Source organism: Heterocephalus glaber, unplaced genomic scaffold (assembly GCF_053883595.1).
Source record: "Heterocephalus glaber isolate CG9 unplaced genomic scaffold, H.glaber_assembly_v1.0 deba00001577, whole genome shotgun sequence".
NCBI lineage: Eukaryota > Metazoa > Chordata > Mammalia > Rodentia > Bathyergidae > Heterocephalus > Heterocephalus glaber.
Genome location: NW_028258358.1, coordinates 14,293,075 through 14,314,020, shown reverse-complemented (window position 1 = coordinate 14,314,020; position 20,946 = coordinate 14,293,075). Strand labels below are relative to the sequence as shown.

The window sequence follows — 20,946 nt, the reverse complement described above, 5'->3', positions numbered from 1 at the left end:
TTTCACATGACCTATTATACATTTAGTCCTTATTTACACTTTCAGTTTCTCACACCAGAGAAACTATTTGGTATTTACACATGTGTGTCCTATTTATTTCACTTAAGAGTATTCCCTCAATGTGCATCCACTTAGCTATAAATGTCTCTAATTTCTCTTTTTTTTATGGCTGAGTAGCACTCCATTTTATTTAAAAAACCACATTTTCGTTATCCATTCTCCAGTTGATGGGCATTTGGGCTGTTTCCAAGTTTTAGCTATCACAAACTGTGCTGCTATGAACATGGGCACACATGTATCACTGTGGTATGATTCTTTTAATTGTTTTGGGAAGATCCCCAAACAGTGAAATAGTGGGGTCAAATGGGACTTCCAGTCCTAGTTCTTTGAGTTATCTCCATGCTGATTTCCACAGTGCTTGTACCAGTCTACACTCCCACCAACAGTGGAGAAGGGTTCCTCTTTCCCCACAGCCCTGCCAGCATTTGTTATTGGTTGATTTCATGATAGCAGCCATTCTTTCTGGAGTGAAGTGGAATCTCGGCATTGTTTTCATTTGCATCTCTCGAATGACCAGTGATGTTGAACATTTTTTCATGTATTTATTTGCTATTTCTACTTCTTTGTCTGAGAAATGTCTGTTCATTTCAGATATCCATTTTTGGATTGGGTCTTTAAATTTGGGAGGTCTGATCTTTTTAATTTCTTTATAGATTCGAGATAGTAGACCTTTGTCTAAGGAAGAGCAGGTGAAGATTTTTTCCCAAATTGTGGGTTGTCTCTTCACACTGCTGGTGGTTTCTCTTGCTGTGCAGAAGCCTTTTAATAAGAAGAGATCCCATTTGTTGATTGTTTGTGCTAGTTCATGGGCAACTGAGGTTTTGTTCATAATCATAAAATCTTTTCCTACACTGATGTCTTCAAGGGTTCTACCTAACCTCTGTTCCAACTGGTTCAGAGTTTCTATTTTAATATTTAGATCTTTAATCCATTTTGATTTTACTTTAGTGCATGGTGAGAGATACAGGTCTAGTTTTAATCTTTGGCAAGTTGAAGCCCAATTTTTCCAGCACCATTTATTAAAGAGGCTATCTTTCCTCCAGTGAGGGTGTTTGGCTCCTTTGTCAAAGATGAGATGGCTGAGTATGTCTGGCGTTGTTTCTGCATCTTCTAATCTGTTCCACTGGTCCTCAGGTCTGTTTCTTTGCCAGTACCATGCTGTTTTTATCACAGTAGCTTTGTAGTAGAGTTGCAGGCTGGGGACTGTGATACCCCCTGCCATGTCTCTGTTACCTAGAATTGCTTTTGCTATTCTGGGTCTCTTCTTGTTCCAAATGAATTTTTGGATTGTTTTCTCGAGGTCTGTGAACTATGCTGCTGGGATGTCAAGTGGAATTGCATTACATCTATATAGCAGCTTTGGAAGTATGGCCATTTTTAGTATATTAATCCTTCCTACCCAGGAGTAGGGGATGTCTGTCCATTTTCTGATATCATCTTCAATCTCTCTTTTCAGAGTGCCATAGTTTTCAGAGAAGAGGTCTTTGATTTCTTTTGTTAGGATGATTCCTAGGTATTTCAGTTTTTTGGATACTATTGTGAAAGGAATTATTTGCCCTATTTCTCTCTCAGTGAGTCTGTCATTCATGTAGAGAAAAGCTGTTGATTTTTGTGTGTTGACCTTGTAACCAGCTACTTGACTGAATTTGGTTATTAAGTCTAGAAGCCTTTTGGTGGAGTTCTTGGGGTCTTCTATATAGAGTATCATGTCATCTGCAAATAATGACAATTTGACTTCTTCATTACCTATCTTTATTCCTTTTATTTCTTTCTCTTGTCTAATTGCCATGGCTAATGTTTCCAGAACTATATTGAACAAGAGTGGTGATAGTGGGCATCCTTGTCTTGTTCCTGATTTTAGTATGAAGGATTTCAGTTTCTGACCATTTAGTATGATATTGGCTGTTGGTTTTTCATAGATGGTTTTTATCGGTTTGAGGTAGAGACCATCTATTCCAATTTTTTGTAGGGTTTTTATCATAAATGCATGTTGGACTTTGTCAAATGCTTTTTCTGCATCTATGGAGATAATCATATGGTTTTTGTCCTTGGCTTTATTGATATACTGTATTACATTGATTGATTTTCATATATTGAACCATCCCTGCATCCCTGGGATGAATCCCACTTGATCAGGGTGTATGATCTTCTTGATGATCTTCTGCATTCTATTTGCCATTATCTTATTAAGGATTTTTGCATCTATGTTCATTAGTGAGATTGGCCTATAGTTCTCTTTTTCATTTGGGTCTTTCTCTGCTTTGGGGATCAAGGTGATGCTTGCTTCCAGGAATGAATTTGGGAGTATTGCTTCCCTTTCAATTTCATTGAAGAGTTTAAACAGTAGTGGCAACAATTCCTCTCTAAATGTCTTGTAGAATTCAGCAGTGAAGCCATCAGGGCCCGGGCTTTTCTTAGTTGATAAGTTTTTAATGGCATTTTCAGTTTCATTGGTTGATATTGGCTTGTTCAGAATTTTTAGGTCTTCTTCATTCAACTTTGGTAATTCATATGTATCTAGGAATCTGTCCATTTCTTCTATGTTGTCCATCTTATTGGCATATAGGTTCTGGAAGTAGGTGTTGATGATCCTCTGGATTTCTGCTGGGTCTGTTGTAGTTTCACCCTTTTCATTCCTAATTGCATGGATTTGGGCCTTTTCTTTCCTTTTTCTGACAAGGTTGGCTAAGGGTTTGTCAATTTTGTTGATTCTTTCAAAGAACCAACTCTTGGCTTCATTGATTTTTTTGTATCGTTTTCTTAGTCTCCATCACATTGATTTCTGCTCTGATCTTTATAATTTCCTCCCTTGTATGAGCTTTGGGGTTGTCCTGCTCTTCTTTTTCTAGAAGCTTGAGGTTCAGCATGAGGTTGTTTAATTGGGCTCGTTCTGTTTTCCTGATATGCGTGTTCACTGCTATGAATTTCCCTCCTAAGACTGCTTTCATTGTGTCCCATAGATTCCGATATGTTGTATTGTCATTGTCATTGAATTGAAGGAACTGTCTGATTTCTTCTTTAATTTCCTCTGTGACCCATTGGTTATTCAGAAGTGTGTTGTTCAATTTCCACGTGTTTATGAAATTTTTTGAGTTTCTTTTGCTATGGATCTCCAATTTCATCCCACTATGGTCTGATAATATACAGGGGATAACTTCAATTCCTTTGCACTTACTTAAACATGTTCTATGTGTGAGTATGTGGTCTATTTTTGAGAATGACCCATGTGCAGCTGAGAAGAATGTGTATTCTGATTTTGTGGGGTGGAAGACTCTGTAAACATCTGTTAAGTTCATTTGTTCAAGAGTTTGATTGAGTCCTAGTATTTCATTACTTATTTTTTGTCTAGGTGATCTATCTATTTGTGACAGTGGGGTGTTGAGGTCCCCCACTACAATTGTATTAGTGCATATATGACTTTTCATGTTCATTAGTATTTGTTTTATATAGTTGGTTGCACTAGTGTTTGGTGCATAGATATTTATGATTGTCATCTCTTCCTCTTGGATTGTTCCCTTTACAAGGATGTAGTGTCCTTCTTCATCTCTCTTAATCAGTGTTGGTTTGAAATCTACTTGATCTTCCAAGAGGATAGCTACTCCTGCTTTTATTCGGGTTCCTGTCACATGGAGTATTGTTTTCCACCCTTTAACTTTCAGTCTATGAGTTTCCTTTTGAATGAAGTGTGTTTCTTGTATGCAGCATATTGTTGGATATTGCTTCTTGACCCATTCTGCCAGTCTATTTCTTTTGATTGGTGAATTGAGACCATTAACGTTGATGGTTATAACTGAAACGTATTGACTTGTCATTGCCATGACTTCTTCTTCTTGTTGGGTTCTCCCCCTTTACATTTAATTTCTTGTCATGCCAGATGGGTTCATTCTGCTTTGCTTCCTGGGGTTGTGATCCTCAATGTCTGTTCCTAGGCTATTGTGTAAAATTCTTTGGAGTGCTGGTTTGGTATTCATGAAGTTCCTAAGGTGCTCTTTGTCATGAAAGTATCTTATTTCTCCATCCATTTTGAAAGATAGTTTTTCAGGGTACATCAATCTGGGTTGGAGGCTGTTTTCTTTTAGGGCTTGGAATCTGTCACTCCAAGCTCTTCTTGCCTTGATGGTTTTTGTTGAGAAGTCTGCTGTGATTCTGATGGGCTTTCCTTTGTATGTGATTTGTTTCTTTTCTCTGACTGCTTGGAGAACTTTGTTCTTCTGTTGTGTTTCTGGAATCTTAACAATTATATGCCTATGTGTAGATTTTTTTTGATCAAGGCTATTTGGAGTCCTATATGCCTCACTTATCTGTATGTTAAGCTCTTTTCCCCTCCTTGGGAAGTTTTCTGCCATTATTTCTGTGAAGAGATTTTTTATGTCATCTCCATTCTCTCCTGTTTCTTCATCGAGCCCAGTCCGTTTTATGTTATTCTTCTTTGCATCATCTAGCAGCTGCTGGATTGATTTCTCATGTTCCCTTATAATTTTGAGGCAATTTTTCTTTTCCTGGTCACTAATTGCAATCTTATCTTCTATATCTGAAATTCTGTCCTCACACTGGCTCATTCTGCTGTGTAGACTTGCAGTGGAGTTTTTCATGTCCTGGAAATCTATTTGCATCTGTTTTATGGATTCCATTAGTTTCTTATGTTGGGATTCCATCATGTTCCTGAGCTCCTCTCTAGATTTATTAATCATGTCTTGCACTAGGGGCACAATTTCTCCTGTTATCTGAAAAATTGTTTCTGATTTCATTTTTTCCAGATCCCCTTTTGTTGCCAGTTCAGTGGGTCCAAGTGGTTGAGTATCAGAGTGTTCCATCTCATTTCCCTCTGGGGTTGCTGTAGGTGATCTGGAAGTCTGGTTTTGAGACTTATTTATGTGTTTTCTCATTTCGACTGAGGCAGGGGGCTGTTAATTCCTGCAGGGATTACCTCTTCTGAGCTGGGTGAGGTGGGACAGGGGCCGGGAGCAGCGGTAGGGATGGTGACCCAAAAGCCCTTTCCTTTGGGCTGGGAGCAGCGGGAGGGATGGTGGCCATGAAGCCCCTTCCTCTGGACCAGGAGCAGTGGGATGGTGGCTCAGAAGCCCCTCCCTCTGGGCCAGGAACAGCGGGACTCAGTACCTTGGCCTGGTGGTCTGTTGTCCTCTGTGTCTTTGTAGTGTGGAACCAGGTGGCTGCCTGTCTGCAGCGGGGTGATTCGGCATATTCTGGGGGACTGGGGACCTCGGTAGGGTGTGGGCAGACCTGCCTGTCTGCAGCTGGCTGATTCGGCGTGTTCTGTGCGACTCAGGACCTTGGTAGGGAATGGGCAGACCTGCCTGTCTGCAGTGGGCTGGTTCAGCGTGTTCGAAATTTTTCTTTCTTATCAGCCATTATTATGATTTAGGTAATCCACATTTTCATGGTGGTTCAAGACCATAAAAATGACTATGCAGGCTAAAACTGTGCAAAGCATTCTTAATAATCAACAAGAAAAATTACAATTGCTCTTTGGCCTTTAGTAATTTTTGTCAAAACATTAGTGCTTACTGTTTTAAATGTGTCTGGATATGAAAAAACAGTAAAGCTAATATTTATTGCACTAATGTTTATGCAGTACAATTTGAAATATTTGTAACATTGAGAATTAAAGTGGTTTTATTTTGTAGAAACGAGAATATTTGACAAGATAAGGGCATGTTCAGGGTGGTATGGCTGTAGACTATAAGAATATTTGAGTAGTGCTTGTCTGTAATTTCCTGTAGACATCTTCCTCTTCATCAGAACTCCTTTTTTTTTCTCTGCCAATAAGTTTGTCTCTACTAATTTCTTCTGGCATATTTAGAGTCTCTAGAATGGACTTGGATCATTGTAGTATTCCAACATTCAGCTATTTCTTCCATAACTGCATTTAAATTTAATTCTTATATGTCCAGCCTGAATACTTTTAATTACTGGATAACACCTTCATCTTTGTTGGCCAGTTCTGCCTTTTATCTATATTTTTGAAATGTTCTGTGGGTTTTTTGTTGGGAGACAAGGAGGCAACAGTTACACTCTTTGCTGTTTGTTAACTGCATAGCAGAAGCGCCGTTGACCAGTCACTGACCAACTTTGAAAGAGGTGACCTGACTGGTTATAATACACATCATAATACACATCTTTTATTTGTATATCCTTTTGTGAACTGAAAAGCTAGAAGGCTTTACTTTATGCAAATACTCACAAATACTCACAATACAATATAACGTGGCAACTGAAATCTGTACCAAGTTTGTTGAGTTACTAATGCTATTTAAGTAAACCAGGGTAACTTAAATTTGTGCATATTGGAATCATGTTAGGCAAAGACATCAACACAGAAAACCTGTCATATAGGGTAGACCACAAAAGTTGTTCTAGAGCCAAATGTTGCTTACACTTTTAATATAATCTCAGCTAGGAAGTGAGGAAAAGATGAAATTTAAGATTCATGAGGAGATGAGAGGGCTCACTTATCCTGTACCCCCTTGTTTCTCAGGAAGGACTCTGAACTTTGGTAGGCTTGGCAACTCAATATAAGGCACTCATTCCTTTTGTTGACGATGACAACTAGAGAGGTATAGATTTCACAACTGGGTGAGAGCAGTGTAGCACTAGAGCTTAGTTCTTTTGATACTTGGTTCTGACATTTATTTTTTACTTTATGTATGTTCTTCTGATCCCCTTCAGTAGCATCTTGTTCCTTCTGTGTGTAAGGAGCAATGAGGAAATGTGGTCTTAGGAAGTTTTTGTTGTTTACAGATGCTCTTATTTTAGTTACAGTGCCTCAAAGGTCAAATCAATGGGACTTTCATTTCCCTTACTTCTAGTAGCTGCCTGGGTACCTTTTTGGACAAGAGGAACTTCATCCTTTTTTCTCATCCAGAATGTCTGCTTCAGTTAATACTGCAAGCTGAAAAATCCCTCAAGCTTCTGCTAGATTCTGGCAGAATGTACTTCCAATATCAGTTGCAGCTCCCAAACTGCGCTACAGTATTTCTCTGGCATAATGAAGCCCTTGGCCATCACTGCTACTTTGAAAATCAAAGCTTTTTGGTCTCTAATGGAATGTTTATAAAAATACTCCATTTTGAAATTTGCTTAGGAAAAGGAAGTGTGGTAAATGATATTAGAAATCCCTCTGGCTTACTTTGGCATTGCTTCATTGAATATTATCTACCCTGGAAATATCTGGAACTCATATGAATAAGAGAGTATTAAAACCCAGAGACAAATAAGCTCTTCATTGTATTCTTCTATAGAAGTATAATCATATACATATCCCTTTTATTTCTATGTGATATGTTGCCCTTTGCTAAATTTAATATAGATATCCTGGATAAGCGAAAAAAAATCTTGTAATACCTATGTCAAAAGTCTCATATTTGCAGTCTTTTACTGAGGTAAAAATGGAAGTTTTTTGGATGGAGCTTTATTGAATGTTGTGATATAAGTTACACTGTGTACATGTCAGTCTGTGTTGCTTCCCTTGGTGTCAGTTAAAAGAAGAAAGTAAACAGTGAAATTATGAAACATCTAATTTAGTAAGAGTGATGATCATAAAATGTCCATGTAGAAGAAGGTCAAGGGCCTTTAGCTTGTTCTGTCTTAATTAGGGCACTGATGAATTTTAAAGTAAGAGAATGAATGACATTTATTCAAGAAATATTTAGAATTACTCTAAAGATCTAGTGGTGTGTTTAGTAAAGTCAGGCATCCTGCTCTCCTGGAGCATCCACTCTAATAAGGGGAACCAGAAAACAAGTAAGTTACATAGGCTGATTTATTAATTGATCAGTTCTATAGCTTTCACTATACACTTCTGTCAGTTTGCCCAAAAAGCATGGGTCACTTAGTAGCAGAGTAAAATGGTCTGATCACGTAAAGTATTACAGACCTGAAGTGATGGAACTTTGGGGAACTAGAGGTAGTGACTTTTAGAAAACAGCCAACTCCCTCTGTGACTCGTGCATGCTTGTCTTTCTCATGTGCACTCTTGCTGTCCTCTGCGGTTAGCATGGACCGTCAGCTTTCTCTCTGAAGTAACACAAAAATATGCTTAGGGGCATCATTAACTTCAACACAGAACCGTTTGTTGAGTCTTATAAAAACAGTTAAGGATAGGGATGTGGCTTACTGGTAGAGCACTTGCCTAGCATGCACAAGGCCCTAGATTTGAACCCTAATGATGCAAAAAAGAGAAAGCCAAAAATATAACTTAAAGAACAAAACAGAAGAGACATCGTAGGAAAGAGGGAGGTAGACTTTGTGTGGATGGAGAGGGGATCTGTGACAGGAGAGTGGAGGCCAGGGTGCAGATGGGGAAGTAAAGTGATTCCATATGTATATGTACTATTTTCCCAAGGTGAATGTGAGTATTATGTATGGCAAAGATGTACCTACAATTTAAAAAGCGGTATAGGGGCCAGGGATTTAGCTCAGTGGCACCACGCCTAACTTGCAAGGACAAGGTCCTAAGTTCTATCCCTGGTACTGGGGAAAAAAAAGGTGGTTTTTTTTTTTTCCAAAAAGCAGTATAGGGATAAACACAGTATCTCAGAATGATAGGGTTGAAATTTCAAGCTAAAACCTAGAACTGCTAATATTTGAGAAAGCATTCTTTGTTTATCACTAATCTTTCCTCATATAGGCTTCTGAGTTTCCAGTGATATCCTTTGGTAGCATTATTTAATTTTAAATTATTTGATTTTTCTCGTATGAAGATACCTGTATTATAAAAATTATACTTGAAAAGGAAATTTTATCTTGGTAAGCAAATGTAAATCTGACACTTTTGTTATTTACATTAAACATACTACACAGTTTTTCCACTTAAAAACATGTGGGTTATTTGATTATGATGGGGATGTTACAATCAAGAACTCACAAGCATTTTTGTCAAATCCACTCAAAAGTCTTTGCCTACTTTTTTAAATGTTCTCTTCCAGAACTACAGCTATATCAAGTACTGCATTTACAAGCCAAAACATTTTTAACAAAAAGAAAGAAAAACTCATTATTTACTTAACCAGATACTCATAGTAAACTTTGTCTTTAAATTGGGAAGCCTTGTTTTTGTTATACCTATTGTTTTCTCTTTTGTGTTTTAGAAGTTGGAGAGCGTGTGCTTTCTCTGGGGGTTTAGTTAATTGCTGTGAGTAGATCAATATATGACAATATGTCTTTTAAAGCCCTTTCTAATCCTGGGATTTTATGATTCTATATTTACCTTTGCCTCTGCTTTCTTTTCTTAGTGAAACGTGAGCGGGGATCATGCCGAGTGTTGAGCTGGGAAATAAATTGGGCCAGGAGTTCAGGAAGTGATAAGCATTAAGTGGCTGTTTAGAACATGTTGTAGTAGGTTCAAACAGGCAATTACTGTGGGTTTCTTACGCTCCCTTGTAGTTTTTTGATAAATACTTTTTTAAATTGTAAATATTTTTATAATTAGAAGACATGAAGAAAAAACTCAAAGATAAAAACAGATTTTACATATTACCTTTTTCAAATACCTTAAACAGATAATCCTGAATTTTTAGAAATGGATCAATATGTAAATCATCAAAAAGGAGATTGATTAAAGCTCTTGAGAAGAATTAATGGGATTATATTTCATGGTATTAGAACTAAGTTTGCTGTTTCATAGGAAGCAGTTTCCTGAAAGAGAATTTTTCTTAGTGGAAAGATAAAATTTAAGGTAGATAGTTTATGGTCATTAGAGCTGAAACAATCTTATTCATGCTTATGTCCCCAGCCCCAAATATACCATCTCAACCTATACTAGGTGCTCAAAAATTGTTTTTAGAGCTGAACCCAGTACCCATTCTTTATGCAATAATGGAAATAAATATGAAGTAAAAGAGTGAATTTTTATGTGTTCTTTTTGGTCTAAAATGTTCCCTTTCAGAAAATATTAAAATGTTTTTATGCATAGTATATTGGAACCACAAGCACTGACTTCGTGTTTCAAAGTTGGAGAAATGAGATTGATGTCCTACACAGCTGTAAAATGCCAAAAATAAGTAGAGCTGAAATGAATTAAAGCCCAGCGCTGAGAAAGGCCAAGGAAAAGCTTCATATCAAGGGTGGCTATAATTGAAAGTGTCCAAATAAGTATTTAAAACCACCCCTGCTGGGACTTCTAAGATTTCTGAATTTCAGATTGGCGTTTTATGTTTGACAAGGTGACATTGTATAAGAAATGTATTGTAAAACACTGCTGTACTATAGGAAAATGATTGAATGTAAATATTTCAAGATGTGGACCACTGTTCAAATGTTATCATAAATCTCTGCCGTTGTTTTAGGGGATAACTTCATGCATATATGAGCTGAATTGATAGAGCTAGCTCTTGGAAGAGAAATCATGAGTGAGTTTCTGCCTCTCTCCCACCACTAGTCTGATTATACCATCAAATGACCTATTAGATCTGTGCTGTTATTACAATATGCATATTATTCATAAGTTAGTAGGGAAATCCTTTTTTGAAGATACTACATCTGGCATTGCTTTTGTTTTATTCACTAAGTGGTCTGAAATGTCATTGTTCTCTGAAATTAGAATGGACTGGGATAGTTTATACTCCTAAGCTTTGAAAAAGAAAATAGCTTGAACTATATGATTAACTATCCTTCCATTCTTTCTAGATTTGGAAGGTTTACAGTTGCTGCTCTTCAGTCCAAAGTAGAACAGTATGAACGTGAAACCAGTCGCCTCAAGAAAGCCCTAGAACGAAGTGATAAATATATAGAGGAGCTAGAATCTCAAGTTGCACAACTAAAAACTTCAGGTGAAGAGAAGGAAGCTATGGATGCCATTTGCCAGAGAGCACTTTCTGCAGATGGTAAGGGGGGCAGCAAGGAAGATGTGGAATCAAACAGTCAAGGTGACAGTGCCAGAAAGCAGCCTAGATTGTCCACCTCCAGTTCTTCTAACCTGGCAAAACCTTGCATCAGCAGACTCTCTGACACCAGCACTGCGAGACAGGAAAGCACCAGCAAAACAGAACCAAACCATCCTAAGAACAAAGATCTATATCAAAAACCGGTAGAAATAATGTTAGATGTGACAGATACAAGTATGGATACCTATTTGGAAGGAGAATGGAGTAATAAGCCAAGTAATTGTGTACCCTACAAAGATGAAGAGCTTTATGATCTTCCAGCTCCTTGTACTCCTTTATCCCTTAGTTGCCTTCAGTTAAATACTCCAGAAAATAGAGAGAGCTCTGTGGTCAAAGCAGGAGGTTCCAAAAAGCACTCAAATCATCTCCGAAAATTGGTGTTTGATGATTTTTGTGACTCTTCAAATGTTTGTACTAAAGAGTGTTCAGAAGCTGATATAAGTAGAAATGAAAATGAAAAGAAATCAGAATGTTTTGCTTCCCCAAAGACAGGGTTTTGGGATTGTTGTTCTACAAGTTATGCCCAAAGCTTGGATTTTGAAAATTCAGAGGGGAACATAATAGCAAACTCTGTTGGAGAAATATGTCCAAAATTGATTGAGAAGGCAAGCTCATGTTTATCCAAGAGATTGAATTCTATTCGCTCTTTTGAAATGAACCGGACAAGAACATCCAGTGAAGCATCAATGGATGCTGCTTACCTTGACAAAATCTCTGAATTGGATTCAATGATGTCAGAGTCAGACAACAGCAAGAGCCCTTGTAATAATGGTTTTAAGTCAGTGGATTTGGATGGGTTATCAAAGTCATCTCAAGGCAATGAATTTCTTGAGGAGCCGGTTAAGTTGGAAGAAAGAACTGAGCTCAAGCTTCGCAAAGGTTCTCTAACTGCTGATCAGTTAGAAAACGGAAATGAATGGAAACCCACTTCCTTTTTTCTCCTTTCTCCCTCTGACCAAGAAATGAATGAAGATTTTGCACTCCACCCTACTTCTAATCCAGAAACTAATGAAATCAAACCCCCAAGCTGTTTATTTCAGCCAGAGTTTTCCCAGGGTGTTTTGTTAAGCAGTTCACACGGGCTATTTGAAGATCAAAGGTTTGGGTCATCTTTGTTTAAGTTGTCCTCAGAGATGCACAGTCTTCATAACCACCTTCAGTCTCCTTGGTCTGCTTCCTTTGTGCCTGAAAAGAGGAATAAAAATGTGAATCAGTCAACAAAAAGAAAAATCCACAGCAGCCTTTCCAATGCCAGCCCATCAAAAGCAACTAAAAGTTGACTCATTAGGAAGATGTCGTTTGTGTTTTTGTCCTGAAGGAAATATAAAAGTTTTTAAGGTTACTTTTTTCCTTTCATAAATACAATTTGAATTGATAATCTTTAGTCAAATGTCAAGTCAGAATAGTGGATTAACCTGTGTCTCCACTGAACCTTTTTACATCTTTTTGAAAAGACTTTTTGATCTTTTTATTTGGGGATCTTTTTGACCAGAGAAGGAAGGGAGAGAGTTGTTTGTTTAATGAATATATGTGTCTGGGCTGGATGTATTTTGTTTCTTTTTTGTTGTTTCTTGAATCTTGGTTTTTTGTTTTGTTTTGTTTTGTTTTTGGCAGTACCAGGGATCGAACTCAGGTCCTTGAGCTTGCGAGGCAGGCGCAGTGCCACTGAGCTAAATCCCCAGCCCTCTTGAATCTTATGTAACTACTAGATACTGCTAATGAGGCTTTGTTATCTTCAAAACTTGGGTTTCTTATCTAAAACTTTTAGTATTGTCTATGCACTGATTGTAAGACACTTGAGTTTCTTTAACGCTTTTTCCAAGAGTGGAAATTATTTTGTGTGCCCCTTTTTATTTATGTTTAGTGATGGCCTGATTTTATGCAGGACTGTGGTGGAGAAATAGCACTCTGACCTTAGTCCAATATTCATTTACTTTTTCGTTAGGTTTTATGTATATTTTTGCATTTTTTTAACATTGTGACTTGTCCAGTTTTGTGAAAATGTTTTGTTACTATGAAAGAATACATTTTCTATATAAAAGTACTCATTTTATATCAGGCAGCTTACATTTGTGTTTTCATTTTATGTCAGGCAGCTTATATTTGCATATTCATCTTATGTCAGGTAGCTTATATTTGCTCATCTTTTTGTGTGCAAAATCAGAAATTGAGTATACTTTGGAAGAAATGGAGCAGTTGGGTTTGTTGAAAGACCTTAAACATCATAGCTTCATTGTTCCAGATGTATAGGTGCAAAAGCATCTTTGCCAAATTCTTGATCCACTTATATCCCAGGGAGGTCCTTTTGAAGTGATAAAGTTCTTATTTGCATGTGGCTGTTCTTTGTGGAAACAATGCATGGTAACATTTTTGCTTACTCTTTTTCCATACTTAAGAAAAAGAAGTTTCAATTGGCTAATAGAGTGTCTTTTATGTAGGACTTTTTTTTTTTTCTTAAAGAGTATTGAGGGGATGAGGATAGGTAAGAACTAAGCACAATTTGTAATTTAGGCTCTGAAAAAGTATATTATTCTAAACATGTTTGATATGCCTATGAGGTGAGGCCTTTAAAAATGGGTTTGTATCCTAATGGTTTGTTTATCTAATGTGCACTGACCCTTTTACATTAATACCATATTGTTTTGCATTAATACTGCATGCTTTTTTATGTGAATTGAATAAAGGATGTCATAAGCACTGTATGTTTTGTGTCTCAAATAGTAAATTAGCCTATACAGACCAGAAAAACTTATCTTTAATTGATTTTACAATACCGGGGTGGACCAGCTGTGGCCCATGTACCAGATCAGGTCTGTGCCTGTTTTTAAAAGGCTTGTGACTGAAACCCCAGTTTTTACTAAAAAAACAAACAAAAAATTAAATCCGAAGAATATTTCATGACATAGGAAAATTACGTGAAATTCAGATTTCGTTATTTCTACATAGTCTTGCTGAAACACAGCTACACTCATTTGTTTATATACTGTCTATGACTCCTCTGCATTACAACAGAGTTGAATAGTAGCAAAAGACCATTATGTCTCACAAAACCTAAAATACTTACTGTCTAGTTTTTTACAGAGAAAATTGCTGATCTTGGCTATAATACACATTGAAGGTTTTGTGAAACCATAAAAATATAACGAATCACTTTCCTTATAGTGAGAGTCATTCTCTCTACTTTCAGAAGTAATAGTAGCCAGAAAAACAATATAAAGCATACTTGTTTTGTCATATATTTTCAAATCATTGTTAATTTTTTTCTGATATATTAGGAAATCAAATGTAAAAATAAAAATTTTTCTGTTACAGGGTACATTGAAGGGTGCTATAGTCTGAGTATATGTCTGCCCCCCCCAAAAAAAACCCTCATATATTGAAACATCTCCCATATAATAATATTAAGAGGTGAGGCCTTTGGCAAGTGATTAAATGATGAGGGCCCTGCCTTCATAAGTGGGACTAGTGCCTTCGAAGCAAAGCCTGAGTGGTTTCCCTCCCCTTCACCACATGGCACTATGAGGGCATGGCTAGGAGGCACCATCTTGGAAGCAGAATAGCCCTCATCAGATACGAGACCTGGTGCCTTGATCTTGGACTTCCCAGCCACAACTGAGAAATTTCTATACTTCATAAATTGGCTAATGTGTGAAGTATTTTCATTAGCCCAAATGGACTAGGGTGAGGGGTCAATGTCACTGTTAATTCTGTCTATAACTAAGAATGTGTGTTTTTAATCCAAATACATATGTAGCAAGTGTGTTGGGGTACATATGTAGCCTGATTTACTGACTATCTGAGGAGAGAGCATCTCTGTTGGGCCAGAGTATTTCTCAGTTGCTTAATTTCAAAAGCATCCCTCTGTCCTCCCTAAAACAGTATATCATACATTAATCCACTTAAACCCATACCAAGGGGCCGGGGATTTAGCTCAGGGGTGCTACTGCCTGCCTTGAAAGCACAAGGTCCCAAGTTCGATCCCCGGTACCAAAAAACAAATCAAAACAAAAATGCCATTTCTGAGATAACAGGGATAATTGGTCAGGATTTTATTTTACTCATATATTGTCATTCTTGCTCTTTACCTCTTTGTCATAATCTGCTGTAACAAATATGGTAGTTTCATAGATTTTCAAACATACCTATTATATCCACATACTCCAAACAAAACAACATTGAGATCAAATATTTTGCTAAAGTCTATTTCAGCCCTTTTTCAAACCCTGTGGGACAAGTAGTGCTATTATCCCCAATTTACAGAAAAGCAAATTGAGGATTAGTGACCACACAGCTGAAACGGGGTAGAACTATATCCTGGAACTGGGTCTCGGCCTCTAGCTTATGCCCTTCCTCTCTTTCCAGTCCACATGTGCAAACAAAAGGTTGGATGGATTTGAAATTTGCCAAGTATTCCTTTTTAAAGTATTTTGGGAGTATTAGCATGTTCTTTTCAGGTAAAGTTTAGTTCCTGCCTGTGTTCCTAGGTCTGATTAAACAAACTCAATGGAAGTTTGCCACTTTTAAGTTTAAAGATTCACATTAACTTGGTATTTTTTATGAATTTAACCTTCCTCTCCCTATTGGTTAGCTTCACCAAGGCTGTATTAGTAAAAAATGCACTAGTAATTTGTAAGCAGATGCTTGGTTCATGTTTTTATAAAAACAGCTTTTGGTTGCTAATCATTCTAAAATTCTTTGACTACAAGAATGTGGCAAGCGTTTTACTTTTTATTTTGGGGGGTTATTTTGAGACCAGATTTTGCTATGTAGCCCAGGCTAGCCTCAAACTCAAGGTGATCCTCCTGCCTCAGCCTCCAGAGTGCTGGAATTACAGGTGTGTGCCACCAGGCCCTGCTTCTATTTTAATTTTTAAAAGCCATCCCACCCAAAAGACTTTTTAAATCAGATGACCTAAAAACTAAAAATTGTAGACCAAGATTTACAGTCCCTAAATTTCAAATCTGTTTTGCTTTCCTATCATCTCTTTGTTATCTACATTGGTTTGAAACAAGTAAAAGTACTAGTGAACAAGAAAAGAACTGGGACTGTATGATGTTTCAGGAATTTACTGTTTCTATATACTTGAATAGTTTTCAGTTCTTCAAAATGTAATATATGCACAAGATTTTTTTCCTCTCAGGATATACCTGTGGCCAATATTTGTAGAGAGCTTCAAATTGAAATGAGCAGTTGATGGTGTGTGGCCTGTTAGAAGAGTTTCCCAAAGCCTAGGAAGAAAGTCTTTCATGCCTATTTGTGGGTGTCCTGCAATACAGCCTTTGCCTAGCGCCGTGTAACCTGATCCCTTTCATAATCCTTGGCATCGAGAAAACCTTTTAAGCTATGATCTCAGAGTGCACAGTGAACATTTATTGCCTAATTCTCGGAACCCCACTCACAGCACGGAAGTATCTATTAAGATGCAGATTTCTTTTAAGAATCTATCGAGCACATGCTAGGACGATCTTCAGTTTATGTGCCTGAAGCAGTCTAGAATACCTTGAGTTACAGCTCCAATTTTTGAAACAAAGTAGATTCCTAGGCCTGCCTACCTTAACAGAAGACTCCCATAAATGTGAGTCGGATTAAAGGCGTGTGTAGGTGTGAGCTTTGCATGTTTATAATTTGGAGTGAAGCGACCCTTTCCCAAAGGACATGAATTTGACTTAGACATTTATGGGGACTTATTTGTGAGGAAGGAGTATATAATTATGGTGCAGTCTGATTCTTACAACATTACCAAGTTTTAAAAAAAAAAAGCGACCATGTCAGGGGTAACTTCAGCAATGAAGAGATCTGGCAGCTTCATGCTATTCATACTGGTTTCTTGAAGGACGTGTCTTCTGGGTATGGGTAGGCTGGAGTGGTGCCTGTGTAGCAGCTATCTCAGAAGAGGTGCCCAAGGACCCACATCCTAAAAAGTTAGGGTTCCTGGATGAAAAAGGTTTCTCCATTGCTCTAGCGTGAACATGCAAATTGGACTTTGCTTGCCTCCTGTCAGAGTCTCCGGGTCCTGTCCTAGCTTCCTGGACCGGTGTCCTGATGGCGAGACAGTGGCTCCCTAGGCGCTGGAAGGCTTAGGAGGTGGCGAGCTGGCCTGTCAACTGGTCATTAAGTTGGGGCTTGGACCTCCAAGGTCTGGCGGGAGCAACCAGGAGGTCATCCTGAGTTGAGCGAGGAGGCAGGGTCCGGTCCACTGGCCGAGCTCCTTAGCCAGCAGCGCCAGCTGTGCCCACCCCACTCGCCCTCCGGCTGGCCCCCAGGCCCCGGGAAGGACCTACCCGCCTTGGCCCCTGCAGCGCGGGTTTCCCAAGCTCTTGAGGGCGCTCTCTCTCTACTAGTCCATCCCAGGCCCCACTTGAACGGCCTGTCCTGCGGTCTCCTTTCATTTTATTACCACCCTGGAAACCTGGCGATTAAGACTCGAAACCAACAAAGAGTTTTCTTTCCACCTTAACCTTGCACACAATCCTTTAACAAATTAATTAATCCTAATGAATTAACACTTCATTTATTTAAACGCGCTACAGTCCATGAATTAAATTTTCATGCAGTGATTAAAGGCTGTTAAAATATGCATGATTTCGTTAAAATTTTATAATAAATCAGGGCAATGTGTTACATGACAAGGCAACTATTTCCCAGTCCCTCGAAAGGGGCTTTGATTTGTGCGAGCTGCGGGGAGGAGGGGCTGCTGGCGGCGGGGCCGAGAGCGGAGGAGCCGGGCGGCAGGACCCAGCTCTGCGTTCCCAGAGCCGGACTCGCCTCCTCGCCGTTTTCTCCGCGGCTCCCAGACCCTTCTGGGGTTCCTGCGGAGACCGCCGGCGTCCGCGTCTGGGTCCTCGGAACGGCTCCCCTGCAGGACTGGGGTCCTCTGCAGTTTGTTCGCGCCCGCTGGGCTCCGGCGTCCAGGATGTGCGCGCGGCTGGGGCAGAGCAGCCGGCCGGCTGCCGGCTGTCTGGGGAGAGGCAGGCGACAGGACTCCCACCTTTCGCGTGGGGTCACCGGCCGGTGCGTCCGTTGTGGCTTTGTCGTTGTTGCTTTAACCCGGAGACCTGGAAGCAGCCGCCTTCTCTGCCCGCGTTCTCCTCCAGCTTTGAGGGGGCTGGCCTGGGCGGGGCGGGGGGTGGAGGGTCCTCTGCCTCTTCGGGAATAAATCACAGGGTCCTGTGGCTGTGTCAAGCGGTACAACTTTGTGCACTCGGGCTTTGAAAGTGGTTCTGTCAACTGGCTGGCGGGTGGAGGGGGTGCCTCCTAGGAGAGACACTGTTGTCAGGCATCACCCTGGGGGCTTTTGCGAGGTTAGGTGCGTTTTCTGTGCACAGAGAGATTAGGGTGGCGAGATATACTTAGATAAAGGTCTGTTTATGTAACGCCCACGGAGTGACCAGCAGTCCAACAAAAGGCTAGGACCTCTTTCGTCGAAAGGTCATCAGCAGCATCTCGGAGTGTGAGGGTCCACATCTAGAAAAATGTCCGCAACGTGAGTGACACTTCTTTTAACGGCTAAAGGAAGGAAAACGATGGATTGTCACTGGTTTGTTTGAGAATTTTGTCTGCCTGTCCTAGCTGGAGCCCAGTCTGCACACTGAGCTGGGAGCCTTAGAAGAGAAGATCCCGCCTAGCTCCAGGGCTTCGCTCACTCTGGATTGTGGAGGACCGAGGGAGAGGTGGCCTCGGGCAGAGGAGGAGGACAGTGGCCTCCATCCTAGCCCCATCGATGGAGAGGGCATCTTGGGCCAGAAAGGGCAGGGGTACCACCCCACCACCCAGCATGAGCCAGTGGGGTCTTTGTCAAGTCGTAAGGGGCTGACAGAGGAGATTCTTGGGCCACCAGAGGAGGGACCCTCAAGGAGCCAGTGGCAGTCACTGGGGAGGTACAGGTCCCGCTGCGTAATAAGAGAGAGTGGCATTGAGTTGTCCATGTCCCTGGGAAAGTGGCCCTGGGGGAAGGAAAGTGCTGCATCAGTTCTCCCTCTGCTCCACACTGAGGACAGACAGGGCCTGAGCAGGAGGCCACAGGGATGGCCCAAGCACAGCCCCATTCTTCAGACTTGAAACCTGAACCCTTGGCCTGCTCCTCCCTAGCCAGAACTTTCACACTGGCTTCTTCCTTCTGGGAGAACAGTACTTCCTTTTAAACTAGGCAATGCCAGTGAGCTAAATACCTGATGCGCCAGTCTGCAATGATCAGAGCTCTGGGTTCGGCTGTCCAAACCGAGGTAGCAGGGCCTGAAGGTGGGCCTAGAGCCCCAGGTTCCCTCTAGAGTTTAGGATCCCACACCATCCCCACATAGGTAGATACACAGCCTCCAGGTACTTGTGTCCACATTTCCTAGAGTGAATCTTCAATCAAAACAATTTGAGTTCAGTCCTCCCTGTGGTAGAACAGGGAGGGTACTGGCTGCTGTGTCAACTTTCTGTGAGTCCTACTGGAAAAAGAAAGGCAGTGCCCAAATAGGCAGCTTCTGGGTGGGTGGGGAGTCTGTCCCAGCTGAGTCAAAGGTGAGGAGACTTCTCCTGGGCCAGCCAGTCTTCCCTTCAAGCAACCAGTCCACTCCCTGAACTCAGGAAAGGGGTGCTGCCAAAGGAAATTCGAAGGGAGGCTTACCAAAGGAGGAGGAGAAAATTAATTAATGAGGGAAAGAAATGTGTCTCTGATCCAGATGATAGACTCCCTGTCCTAGGGGTGGAAATTCCTTGGAAGTCAATAGCTGTGCATTCATTATCCTTCTCTTGATAAAATGCAAAGCTATGAGATGGTGTGTATGGGGGGGGGGTTAATGGTCATTAAAGGAGAAAAAGGTGGGGACAAATGCCCAGGAATCTATGCCAAGGCTCAGACCCCATGTGGGCATCATTAGCACAGGCAGGAACCAACTAATTACAACAGTTGCCAACTCAGGAAAACAAAGCAGTGACATATGGGTAAGCAGAGTCCAGGCCCCACCACCCTCTCCATTTTACCACTCGTGGGCTTGATAAGGTCCAAGGAATTTCTTGTCTCACATTTTTTTCCTGGAGTTGAGGTCCAGCAGGGATGTACAGATGAAAGCTCTTCAGGCATCACCCCATATTTCTGATGAGAGAAATCCCCTCTCCTCACACCCATTAAACCTGTGTCATAAACACCTTTCTCTTATGCCTTCCAGTGCTCACAGGTGTCATCTCTTGGAGGGCAGGTATCCCTATTTTATACCTCATTTCATCTCCAGTGCCTTGCCAGACTAGAAAGGGCTCAGTAAGCCTTTGGGGAAGGGAGACAAGGTAGCAAGTAAATAAAGGAGGGGTGAAATAATTGGTTTCCAAAAAGAACAAGCTGGAATGAAGATTCACAGCTCTGCCTGGTGCAAGCACACACCTCCTGCCCAGTCTCCACCTCCCTTTTAAGGAGACCCAGTCTGGCATCTTCTAGTAACCTCCAGTCAACCCCTGCTTGTTCAGGGGTTGACTTTTTCTTGTCTTTTTCTTTTCACCCTCCCCAGCTAACTTCTCTCCTTTCCTAAACACTGTACTGATCGATGGAGCTCTGTTACACATGCCATGGTGGAAAACCGAAGTGGTTTAGACGGGATCCAGTCCACGAGGGGAGGAAAAGAAAGGATTGTATCCACACCTTTCACATTTCTAGTCCCTGGGGGGTGTGGAGGATATTCTAGACAAAAGTCTAGCCTCAGCCTGAGCTCAAAAAGTATTCTGCAGTCCCAAGAGCTCAAAAAGTACTGTGCAGTACTAAGCTAAGCAAAGAAGGGAGTTTTGTTAGGCTGGTAAGCTCCTGATTTCCGGCTGCTATATTTCTCCTGGGGCAAAGGACTCCTAGTGTCTAAAGGGTAAACCAAGGTTGACTTGGGGTACTTAGGAACTCTCTTCTTCCCCACCCCTGTGGATCCACCTGGCCTTAAACCTGGGCTGTTTGCCTTTCTGTGGGCCCTGCACCTGTCAGGGTCCCTCTGGTCCAGCGTTTCCCGGAAGGCGGAGTGCTGGC

General features: G+C 40.6%; 1 protein-coding gene across 1 annotated transcript in view; it reads left to right on the top strand.

Moving 5' to 3' along the window:
* The window catches only part of Obi1 (ORC ubiquitin ligase 1), a 50,985-nt gene extending 37,322 nt beyond the window's left edge, over positions 1 to 13,663 (top strand). The window contains exon 6 of the mRNA XM_004845220.3: positions 10,705 to 13,663. Within this exon, the coding sequence (XP_004845277.1) occupies positions 10,705 to 12,241 (1,537 nt within the window). The 3' untranslated portion in view covers positions 12,242 to 13,663. The remainder of the gene's footprint in view (positions 1 to 10,704) is intronic.
* The last annotated feature ends 7,283 nt before the right edge of the window (positions 13,664 to 20,946 follow it).